The 12,959-nt window shown below is 37.7% G+C and overlaps 1 protein-coding gene across 2 annotated transcripts in view; it reads left to right on the top strand.

The window, feature by feature from the left end:
- The window catches only part of LOC107555375 (netrin-1), a 59,702-nt gene that overhangs the window by 42,153 nt on the left and 4,590 nt on the right, over positions 1 to 12,959 (top strand). Inside the window, exons 3-5 of one of the 2 annotated variants that reach the window (XM_016238137.1) lie at positions 1,528 to 1,677; positions 3,799 to 3,852; positions 10,626 to 10,700. In XM_016238137.1, coding sequence (XP_016093623.1) covers positions 1,528 to 1,677; positions 3,799 to 3,852; positions 10,626 to 10,700 — 279 coding nt within the window. The remainder of the gene's footprint in view (positions 1 to 1,527; positions 1,678 to 3,798; positions 3,853 to 10,625; positions 10,701 to 12,959) is intronic. The other variant, XM_016238138.1, reaches the window with a different exon arrangement.

Raw genomic sequence — 12,959 nt, 5'->3', positions numbered from 1 at the left:
TTGCAACAGAAACCTCAGCATTTCAGACTCTGGATCATCCATTTCCACAAAGACAGAAAACCACATTTAAGGGTGTGAAGCTGTTTCATTTATAAGGAATTAGTCAGCTGAGCTGTTTATTGAATCTTTAGGGTGGTTTGCTGCACATTTGTGACGAGAGATGAAGTGTAGCAATTTTCTACCTAATGACAACTCCAAAGACAAGACATAAACTTGGCTTTGATGACAAGAGAGTGACTAGCGACAAGAGACAGCCATGCAGGGAGTGGCTGTCTCTCTGCGCCGTTCCAACTTTGGGACTGGAACTTCACTGCTCTTAGCATAGGCTTAAAAGAAATAGAGTTTAAGCACAACTCTCTCTGCTTCATTACTCATACAAATATATGAGCCAATTTATTCATTTAATGTGTTAAACATTTGACAGCATATCACTTCTACAGTGTCGGTGGGGGAAATATTGATTAAATGGCATTGCACTCTTTGCAAAATAACTTTAATGTAACCACCCATGGTGGGAATTTAAGAAAACGGACTTGAAAGGAGTTTTGACACAAAGGCAATACAATCAGTTCACAAGCTTTAAAAAGTGGAGAGAGTCGCTGAGCCATATGTTGGAGAAAGACCTCCCAAGAGGAAGGAAATGTGACAGACATTATTGGCACAAGCACAATGTTCTGATGGAAAAAAAAAAGCACATGTTATGGAAATATATTTTCAGGAAATGTGTTTATTCTAAGATATTTTTGCCAATTTGAATATTGTTATAGAGTGGTTCCAAAAAGTGTTCAGATATTTCAGAAACTCTTAAAAATGTATAAAAAGTTTTGCATTGTATAAAAAGTGGCATTGTAAAGGAATCCTTTCATGCAACATATTTCACTTGAAAAAGAGTATTGTTGATAAAAGACAAAAAATATTGAGTTTTTTTTATTGGAAAATAGCAGAAAATGACTAGTCGATGTGACACCTGTGTGAACATATAAATATATAAAATATAAAAATGTCTCAAATGTGAGGCAAATTCTGGGGGGGAAAAACTTCTAGCATTATTTGTTTGCATATATTAGGTTTGATATTTTTTTAGTTTGATTTTTTTTTTTTTATCAAGTACAATGACATTTCAAGGGTGACTTTTACATTGATACATTTAGAGGCCAGATACAACTGTATAGTGAGGCTTTTCCTTGAAGTGCCCTGCTGTAAGTTCCATGCATACTGAGAAAAAAGACATTCTCAAGCCACTTTGCAAAACCATTGACTTTCATAGCCAAGTTTTATGTTGAATTTGTATGTGTGTGCATGCTCTTGTCACGAGACACACTCTTTAGAGACTGGTCACCACTTTCACAAAACACACAGTGTTTTTTTCAACTGCTTCACCAATCTTCACCCTCTTATTTCCCCAGACTTGGGCCCTAAAAGCTACTTTTACTGTTTATCTGTGCTTTTTGTATGTATGTATGTATGTATGTATGTGCGTTTCCCCACACGCGTGTTCTTTTATCTCTTTTCTTCTGTTCCTCACAGCCTGTGATTGCCATCCTGTGGGGGCCGCGGGCAAAACCTGTAACCAAACCACAGGCCAATGCCCCTGTAAAGACGGTGTGACGGGTATCACATGCAACCGTTGTGCTAAAGGCTACCAGCAGAGCCGATCTCCCATTGCCCCCTGCATAAGTATGTGGATCACTCAATGTCAAGATCTCTATTTTTTTAACCACTTCAATCCCCAATGAGCCATAATGCACTTACAAATGTTTTTGTCCATGGAATGCGTTGACATATTGAGCTGAAACGGTTCATGAAAATCTGCATTTATGAACAATCACAGTGGAAGGAATTTGAAACCATGTCTTGTTAAGGTCATTCCACAGAATTATCACTTGACATTCTTTACTTCATAGACCAAATCAGTAAAATTATGGCATTTTAATAATAATAATAATGTTTAATTTATATAGCGCCTTTCCCAAGCTCAAGGACGCTCTACAAGGTACACCAAAGTAGCAAATACTGATTACAAAGTAATCAGTTTTAAGATTCTTAAAATTGTTTTAAAAGAACACAAAAGTTTAAAAGTATCTTCACTGCATGATAATGAATGAAGCTAACCATCACTGGTGTTTGCATTTCAAATCAAACTGTTTAATTGGTGCTTTTGTCGATAAAACAATGCTTGGATACCAAAAAAAAAAGAAAAAAGAAATAGCTCTGGAGAAATTTCTGGCAGGGAGTTTAATGGAATAAATTCAACCTATAACTTTTTGGAATCTTATACCTTACATTTTCCTGGGAAAATCTCAAGCACTGATGTGTGAAACTTGGAAAGGTGCACACTCCGGTAATTGAACTGAAAATATTTAGTTTCTCTCATAATTGTGAAATAATCTGTTTTTATTTTAATAGCCCATATAAATTTAAGCAGTATCAAAATCTGTGCCAAGCTCAGTTTAACACGAGGAAGTCTTGGCTACAAATACTACTATGTCCTCTTATTCTGAAGACCATAAATCAATAGGGTTCAAATATTTATAACAGGCTTGTACTGTAATTTAATCTGGCATTAAACTCATTCCCATGTTCACCAAGCGGAGCCCAAGATGTATAGTGCTGATATTGGAAGTAAGACCACCGCAGAAAATGCGTATCATTGTACAGCGCACATCTTTCCAAAACGCCAACAGCAAAAATGGACTTTCCTTGGTAGTTCTTTATTGAACTACACTTTAAACCACTCAATATGGTATGTGTGCTTTTGTCCAATTTTTAAGATTCGACATGTCATCCAAAATGAGTAACATTACAGAGTGAGATCATTATTTAAGCCTTGTTTACTGGCCAAAGCACCATAAAAGCAACAAAAACATATTTTGGCTCTGTGATATTTCTTAGGGTCACAGTTCAACAACAGCATAAAAACAGTGTTTTTATGAGAACCCCACCAGATGAAGAAGATCGTTCATGAATTTTTTTTAAATCAGAAGACTTGATTCTTTCTTCCTTCAAATGGCTCTTTTTTGCATGCTTTTGCACCAGCTCCACAGAGCACATGAGCACTCTTTTATCAACTTCGTCATATTTCTCTTAGTATGCTTAAGCTGTTTCAGTCCTTGTTTTGTCCTCATGGCAGTAACTGCCTTTTCTTCTTGTATATTTATGTTCCAATATGGCAAAAGAGTATTGTTATTTTTAACCACTATTATGAATTCAATCACTTTGCTGCAATGGTCTTTCGTCACGCATGGCTTTACTGAGTGTAAACTTCCCTCCATTCATGAAAAGGCCATGGAAGGAAGGATGAAAGAATCAAGTCTTGGACATGTATCTCACTGTTTTTCATAACAGCAAAAGAGTAATTCCGTTGCGCAAATTTTATGCCCTTCTGTGAACCAACGTTTTGTAAACCACTTTGCGAATGGATTTGTAATGTTAAACCAGTATCATGTTTTTAAATGGTTCAAATACAATAAAACATAGGAATTGTCTTTTGAATCTCGATCTTAAATTATAATTGTTTAGTTTTAATTACACTCAAAAAAATGCTGGGTTAAATATAACCCAGCGCTGGGTTAAAAAGGGACAAACCCAGCTATTGGGTTGTTTTGACCCAGCGGTTGGGATGTTTTGAACCCAACCGCTGGGTCAAAACAACCAAATAGCTGGGTTAAAACAACCCAATAGCTGGGTTTGTCCCTTTTTAACCCAGCATTTTTTTAGGATGTAGGTTTAATTTTCATTATTTAATTTTTTCTCATGCTTTATTTATTTTGCTAACTGTGCTCTCTTTTTTTGGAACAGAAATTCCCATTGCTCCACCAACCACCACTGCAAGCAGCACAGAGGAACCTTCAGGTTAGTTCCGATCTTAGCCTCATATGAGAAGAATATTGCTTAAGTTAGAATAAATCTGATGACTGCTCGCTATTCAAAAATGCTAGTGGATTCACACTTGTTTTGCTTTGTAAAGGTTCCTTTCGAATCATGTCTGGATAGGCCACTTGTAAGTGTTCGAGGACTGAGAACTTAGGGCCAGTTTTACTAACAGCTTGTTTGCACCAGCGCAAACTGTCTTTTGGTGTTATAATACTACTGTCAGGTTTAACAAAGACGCACAGTGACGAATTTGTGCTGAAAAGGCGTGGACACAGTTATTTTTGCGCCTGACCTTATTGAATATGCATTTGTAGGTGTTTCCCTTTCAGACGCAAAAATTTATGGGAGGGGAGTATTAAAATGAATCACGCAACGAGATTAACTAATGTTTGCGCTCGTCAAATTACTGGTATTTGCGCCATTATTTAACACCCCCAAAAAAGCATGTCTTAAACTATTTTGCGCTTGATATGGCTGCAATTATTGTTGCTAAAGGAGGCACCGCAGAGAACAGAGCACGTGAAAGAAGGGAGAGGATTTTTGTCCACACGTATTAATTTATTTGGAATACCAGAAGAACACATTATCCGAACATATAGTTTGCCAAGCCATGTTATTTTTAATTTGCTTCAGGAAATAAAAGATGACTTTGAACCCTCAACTAGGAGTCACGTAATACCAGATCTATCAAAACTTCTTGCAACCCTTTGTTTTTTGGCCTCCGGTTCTTTTCAATGCACTGTGGCTTCTTTATTTCTTTATTGTTTATTTGCAACTATGCTAATTTGCACTGCGCTTGGTATATTGCGTTGGTCGATATGTAAATGAGATGTTGCGTCTGTGTTCTTTAATTTGCGCGTTGTTAGTAAATCACCCGCCCATCGGCGCTGTTTTGGAATTGCGCTCTCGTGCTAATTTGCCCTGTTTAGTAAAACTTGCTCTAAATGTGGTGCTTTAGAGGCCTTTTTGAATTGATTTTAAGGTTTTTCTCATTTTTGTGCGTAAAGTGGGATTTGATTCATTCTAACCCATCATGAAAGAGGAACTGACATTTTTAAGGGGATCTATTTTTACAGTTACATCCCTTGACGTGTTCGTTCTTGGCGCAGATGTTTTATAAATACGTCTAAAAGTAAGCAGAACGTCAGACTTGACCTCCATGCCTGCCAAATGATTTCACTCAGCGTCAGACAGTAAAACACTGTCCGCAAATATACAAACGCTTCCCTAAAATTTCTTGCAATTACAGACTAAGTGTCTCCTGATCAGATGTTTAATTTCCCAAGTTTTCTTCCCTGAGCCATCAGCTTCTCTCTTTTTTTTCTCCAACATAGTATTTTCAACATAGAGAGTGAACATGCTTTAGTTTGCCCGTATGGAAAGTTTTTGTTGAAGAAATATTCGTCATTCTCACGGACAGAGGAATTCTAGCGTGCAAAAAATCTTTGCAGCTGTTGGTTGATCGTCGCAGACCTCTAATGCTTTACTGACAGATAAGATTGACAGCAGAGCTGCTGGTATTCTCTCTCTTGTGGACCTTATTTCATTCTTCTCTGGGATATTTTCTCTGCCCCCACATTTTTCTTCCATCGTCTTTTATTCTCTCTATATTTCTTCCTCCTTTGTCCTAAAATACCGACTCACTCTTCTCTAGCCCATCTGAAACCAATTCTGTGTTTCATGACTGGTAGTTTGGCGCTTGCCAAATGTCAGAACTGCATTGTGAAAACTGACTTTCTTTAATGGACTATCAATGATTTGAGATAGAGGGTGTTATGACCCATGCAAAATAAACAAATAGGCAAAGCGGAGGGAAAAGGTTAAAACATTTACCACAATGTGTTTCCATTTGTCATGGCCTGACCCTAAAGCATATGGCAGCACATGTGTAAAACTAAACTTGCATTGTGCTCGTCTTAGTATTTTTGTAGAAAAGAAAAAGCAGTGCTGAAAAAAATAAAATAAAAATGATCTCTATACTGTATAATTTGTCTATATTTTATATTAATATGAAAATATATTTTTTTTATTTCTAAGACTGGTACAATGCAGATATTATCTATTTTATTAGATATTATTTATATCTATATGAAGATTTTTTAAATGAATAAAATGCAAGATAGCTGCATTTTGCCTGTCTTTTGTTTTTGCAGAAAAGAGTGCTGAACAATTAAAAAACAAAATCTATCATTTGTTTATATATAATATTAATATAAAAATAATGATTTATGTATATATTTACTTGTTTGTTTGTCAACACCATTTGTCACATTTTAGACATTTCTTTTCTATGGAAATACTAATATGATGCTGCTATTGTATTTTTTTTGTTGTTGTTTTGTTTTTACGAATTAATTTCAGAATTTCAGTTCAAACAATAAAGGCAAAATTATTAAATGTTCAGAAAATGTTTGAAATACACCCTTTCCAATCATTTAATGGAATACAATTGGCCAGTTATATTTCAAAGTCAACATATTTTAAAAAACTTAGCAAAAATGGCAAGACCATTAATCCAGTCAATGGGGGCACCACTGATTTTGAGCCCTTAAAATGCTCGACCCATCTGGTTTCGAGAGCAACCCTCCATGGAAAGTGCAGCATTCCAAATCAAGCTGATGGAGAGGTGGAGCACAGGACAGACATATTTGAGTGCCCCCATCAAAATGGACGCTCCAGACCACCCACACATCCTGCTATGGGACCGCATACATTATACCTTCACTCCGGGCCCAAAGCTCACCTCAGGATAGCGCAATATGGCAGAAAAATATGACCTCATCCAATAGATGATTGCAAACAGATGTTCTTATCAGGGCACCTCCACCCTTCTCTGTAGCAGTCGCCCACGCTGAAAAATGCATGCGATTGAGAGAGAACCTGTACATTCTTGTATAGAAGGGTGGGGCAGGCAGCTGTATAGCAGGTGTCTATGAGAATGAAATAGGGGAACGGCTGGAGGACAGAGGAAAATCGAGAGAGGAGAGGAGAAGAAGGATATTAATATGTCTTCAGCACTGCCACATGGAGGGGAGGAATGCATTGCGAATACCTCCGATTGCTCAGCTCAGACAAAACACATATTGTGTGGCAAGGTCATACATGGTGTGAGTCACCACTCCCAAGACCCCTGCATAATCCCTCAGACACACACTCATCTATGACTGACAGAGATGTCTCTACAAACCTGCATTAGGAGATCAGCGCCTCATTATTTGCATGGATTTGCAGATGCTTAGTTGTAAATAATGGTAATATTATCATAACCAGTTAAAAATATATATCAGTATTTATTCAACCTCATGTTGTTTCAAACGCATAATTATCTGGCAACACATTAGTATAAGGACCAATTGTCACTATTAACTAGTTGCTTATTAGCATGCATATTATTAACATATTGGCTGTTTATTAGTACTTATAAAGCACATATTGTGCATGACCATATTCTACATCCCTAATCCTACCTAATACCTAAACTTAACAACTACCTTACTAACTATTAATAAGCTGCACATTAGGAGTTTATTGAGGCAATATCATGGCTGCTCTTTTCCATATAATGAAAGAGATTGGGAACGGGAACTGTCAAACTCCAAAATGACAGAAAACACTATAAAACTATATAAAAAAGTGACTACTGTATGTGCATTATAATATATTTGTTTGTAAATAGTTTTGAAATCACTGAAATCAAATTGTATTCACTGAAAACAGGCTAATTTACATATGTTCTTAATGCAAAACTATTGCATAACTTTAGAAGCCATGGGATATAGAGTAATGGACAACTTTTATAATACTTTCATGGCAATTTTTTTTTGTCATTTTGGAGCTTGAGAGCTCCAGTTCCTATTTTGTTTCATTAAGTGGAACTGCGTGGACAGGATATTCTTCCAAAATGTACTTTTTGTATTCCACAGAACTCTGTAAGAACAATTTTTAAAAATATGCTACATTTTTTCAGGCCATTTAACACGGGTACTTATTGGTCTTTGTAACTTATCTACCCCTGAAGGTTATATTAGTGTAATAATATATTATTATGAGACAGTAGTTTTACCCAATGTGATCACAAACAGCCCTCAACCATGCCTTTTTTTCTGACAGAAAAGAAAGTCATACAGTGACACAAGGGTGAGTAAATAATGACAGTTTTCATTTTTTGGTGAACTATCCCTTTAACACTTTCACCCTTGTAAGACCAAATGGTACCATAGAATTCAACAAGGCTCCTTGTGATTATAAAAGGAACGCACAAAAAAGGGGAGTGAGTGAGAGATAGAGGGAGCGAAAGTGAGAATTAGAGAGAGAGACAAAAAGAGAGTGAATAGTGTTGAATTAGTGTCTCATCATGAATGCAAAGCTCTCATCTAATTTAAAGCTGGCCTCTCCTCTCTCCCATTTCGAGTGTTGGCGATGGTCCCCACACATCTCTGGGCTTCATTTACAGTAACGAAGTTGATTTCTATCCATTCTCTCCCCATTAGAGCAATGCTACCGTGACCAAAACGAACTGTGAATCAAAACTGCACGCGCTGTCTGGTCTGTTTCTTTAAACCATTGTCGGAGTTCGGGAGACAGCTATTTTTCTCCCAATGTCCTGAATGAAATGAAAGAACGACAGAAAACGAGAAGGATATTTTGAGAGGTTGAGAGGGAAGGAGGAAAAAAAGCAGTTCCCTTTGGAATAGACCCAGCTTGCCCATTGAGTCCCTGCCCCAGTGGGAGCTTGGGGCTCTGGCTATAATCTAATTACATGCTTTATTTGCAGCAATTTGTTTCTCAATCAGTCTCATTCCACACAGAGAAAGCCTTCCCCCTGTGCGCTCATTCACACCTCATTGTTACAGTTCCCAGATCTGCGATGCGCCCATGAATAGGATTGTCCGTTCCATCAGAGGTCCGACTGGAAACAGACCTCAGGTCAGCATTAGGCTCTTTTTGCTATCAACGGAGTACAGTGTCTGGCCGTCTTCAAGCTCTAAATGACCCAGCAGGTTAGATTGTCAGTGTTAGATGTCAAGGCTTTTCAGAAGTGCTGAGTGATGCTGAATAGCACAGACTCATTAGGCGAAAAGTTATTCTCTGCCGAATCTCCAGACCAACAACTTCCCTCGACATCTAGCGACGGAGAGAATTAGTCCCCGCAGGGGTCTCCACAGTCAGCGTGTAACCGGTGCCCTCCACTCATTCTTCAGTGTCAAACAAGCCTCACATTCAAACTTACACGCAGCTTTCTTTTACTCACTGGCACCACTAACAGCACCACTAGACTTGGTGCCAAAATCTCTCGTACACAGCTTTCGCTCGAAAAGACGGCAGGAAAAACATCCATTAAGGCGACACCGGCCTCTGTGGGAGCATCATGACGGGACGGCGAGCTAACCCTACTTCCCCTAACTCAAGAGGGGGCACAATGAGGACATTTGTCCTTGCTGCGGGGGACGAGATGTTTAAATAGGAATCTCAGGGTGCTCATCACCTCCTTAAAGGAGAGCTAATGAGAAATGATGGCTTTCAAAGGGAAGTATCGTGATGGCATTAAACAGGGTTATAGGAAAACAAAGCAGTTGCTCTACAGTCTTCATTTAAATGGAAATGAAGCTGCCACACTATGGACTCTCAATTTCATTTTGGTTACAGTTTCTCTGCCATTTCCAATCTACAGTGTGCACGCTTTGACTCGCCCAACCCCACCTCGGAGTCCCTCGCGCAACCACTTCGGCGCGACTACTTTCACGGGCATTTTTTTCTGATTCCTTCGTTCCCAGGGCAACCTCATTCACACAGAGAGAATAGCGAGTCCAAAAGAAAGTAAAAGGCAGGCATGGAGCGAGGGTCGGCCGAAACAATGAAGTTTGTTCATATGCAGGCGAGCTGAAAGGTTTTTCTCTCCCCCTCCTCCGTCTTCTCATTTCATCCATCCACTAAAAGAAGGCCATGACAATGTGTGGGGCGTAAGGGGAACGGCAAGAGAAATCTTCTCTATTTAAACATCTGCATGCTCCAAAGAGGTGTTTTTTAATGAATTAATCGTGTCCGTGATGTCGTACAGCAACTGAGGCACAACAGTTTAGTTATTTATCTGGGCGTGCTAAAAACAAAAAAAAGGAATGCAATCTGAACCAAATCTCTTGGCCAAAACGCCATGTTTCTTCTTTATTTTTACACACACTTTATGCGCTGCTAATTTCCTCCTGACCTCCCTTTGTGCTCGGACAACCCTTGCTCCCCCTTCACCACCACCTCCCTGAGTGCTGAACCAATAAATGCCAAAGGTTGAAATGGTCTTCAGGGGTTGCAGTGGGGGAGGGTGGCATTAGGACAGACGTACAGGGTGGGTTGACAGGACCGGGAGGGAGAAGTTGTGATTCAAAAAGCCCTAATCAGGCCCATCATGGCACTGACAGTGGAGACAAGGGTGAGAAATTAGCATGGAGCTGAAAAAAAATTTGCTGGGTGGCACAATACGCTTGGCCTTAGAGGGCTCCCATCAGAGCAGGGGAGGGTCCAGACATCCAGAGAGCAGAACGAGAGGGACCTTTTGTCTCCTGCTTTTCTAAGGAGCAAAAGACACTTCGCTGAATGCCTCACAAGCCCTATTACAGCCTCAAAATTAAACTGGGCAGATGGGTGTCACAACAGGCCAGGGCTTTAGGACATGTGTGTAGTTTGCAGAAGTGTCTCTTTTTTGACAACGTTCCCTCTTTTACATTCTTTAATTGTGTTTTTTTGCCCTCCAACTTTAGACTGTGAATCCTACTGCAAGGCTTCCAAAGGCAAGCTGAAGATCAATATGAAGAAGTACTGCAAGAAAGATTACGGTGAGTGAGAAAAGTGCACACAACACCGTACCGCACTCCCACATTTACGCAGGTGGCTCAAATCCTTGCCCTCGACAACATCTTTACTCTTCATCCAAAGCTGAATTCCCTCGAGCCCCCTCAGTGTTGGTATATTGTAGTGATGGCTTACTTAGGGCTTTCAAGAAGAAAGTCAAAGGATCAAACAGGAGGAAAGGCCATCAGTGAAGGGTTTAGGGGAGGCTGCGTTGACGGACAGCCCAGCAGGTATTTGAGCCCAAAGCGGATCAAGCCATGGCAGTGTGACGAGCAGAAGGGACCGGAGTGCTCACAGATATCCTCATTAAGGGAAGAGCATGTCCCTGTCCTGCATTCCTGGGGGCAGCAGGCCCTCTCTTGTCAATGAAAAGGACAGAAAAGGACAGCAGATGTGCAGCCCCTCTCCTACAGGGGTGGGGCCGTTTCATCAGTCAAGCGAGACCCCGTGGAACTTAAAGAGCTTAGCAGATTTAATAACAGCCAGAGCATTTTAACAGCTCTTTTGATTCAATTCATTCTGCACAGGTCATTAATTGATGGTGAAAAAATTACAATAGAGATGATATGGGTATAGCTATAATTGTAATATTTTTGAACATTAATAAAATGTAAACTCTAACACAAAAACATTTTGCCTTGATCTTTGACATAGTTATTATATGGGTCAATTAATAGTGTCCACAAAAAAAAAAAACACATTTGACAAGAAACAAAATGTATTATTTGTATTAATGTTGGTTTCATATGGTTTTAAATTAGTTTATTTCATTTTCAAGGTTTAAATGTAATGACTAAAATCATTAAAAATGTAATTTAACTATCAAGTAAGTTTCCTCACACACTAATTAAATGTGAGTGTACACATATTAATCGTGAATATTTTTTTTTATTTCAAATTTCGTGGATTATTTATTTATAAATATTATGTTTTGGGGAAATTGTACCACATGATACTTTACAAACTGAACTAACCTTGCCTTGTTATTTAAAAAAAAATTGTCTTATTGTCTTTTTTTCCTGTAGAGTTCTGCATGTTGTGTGCACAACATTACTTTGTTTTTCAAGCATTAATATACATCGTAGTAGGTTTTGTTTTCTCCAGAAATATAACAGAACTTCATTATTATATCAGGAATGTTTTATCACCCTGATGCGTTTTACTTTATGCTCCCCAAAATACCAGAATATTAATATTAATTCAGAAATGTACACATTTGACAAGAAACAAAATGTATTATTTGTATTAATGTTGGTTTCATATGGTTTTAAATGAGTTTATTTCATTTTCAAGGTTTAAATGTAATGACTAAAATCATTAAAAATGTAATTTAACTATCAAGTAAAAACTATTTTTCCTCACACACTAATTAAATGTGAGTGTACACATATTAATCGTGAATATTTTTTTTTATTTCAAATTTCGTGGATTATTTATTTATAAATATTATGTTTTGGGGAAATTGTACCACATGATACTTTACAAACTGAACTAACCTTGCCTTGTTATTTTAAAAAAAATTGTCTTATTGTCTTTTTTTCCTGTAGAGTTCTGCATGTTGTGTGCACAACATTACTTTGTTTTTCAAGCATTAATATACATCGTAGTAGGTTTTGTTTTCTCCAGAAATATAACAGAACTTCATTATGATATCAGGAATGTTTTATCACCCTGATGCGTTTTACTTTATGCTCCCCAAAATACCAGAATATTAATATTAATTCAGAAATGTAAAAAAAAATTCTCATCATATAATAAGAGGGTTATTCTAATCACTGTATGCATGAATGGTATTATTTAATATATATTTTGTAATTAATGAATAGATCCAGCCAGAAAAAATGAGCGTTGTCATTGACCCATATGCAGTGTTGGGAAGGTTACTTTGGAAATGTAATAGATTACTGATTACAAGTTACTCTATTTAAAATGTAATAAGTAGTGTAGCTTTTCAATTACTTTATTAAAGTAATGTAACTGATTACATTTGATTACTTTTCTAAATTTCTAATGAATGTTTTTAACTGTTAATCATTTTGAAACAAACCTTACAGTAGAACTCAACACTGATTACTATCAGACTTTCAGAATCCTTCATCACCTGAATTATGATAATAATAATAATTTAATTTTAAAGCACAGCCACCACAAAAGCAGACTTTAGCACCTCTTTTTACTTTTAGATCGTTCTGAGGTTAAATACAGATTTAAAATCATAACAAAACACAGCTATGATACTGTTT

Source organism: Sinocyclocheilus grahami, unplaced genomic scaffold (assembly GCF_001515645.1).
Source record: "Sinocyclocheilus grahami isolate Dianchi unplaced genomic scaffold, SAMN03320097.WGS_v1.1 scaffold533.1, whole genome shotgun sequence".
NCBI classification, from domain to species: domain Eukaryota; kingdom Metazoa; phylum Chordata; class Actinopteri; order Cypriniformes; family Cyprinidae; genus Sinocyclocheilus; species Sinocyclocheilus grahami.
This window is presented reverse-complemented; position numbering and strand designations above follow the sequence as displayed.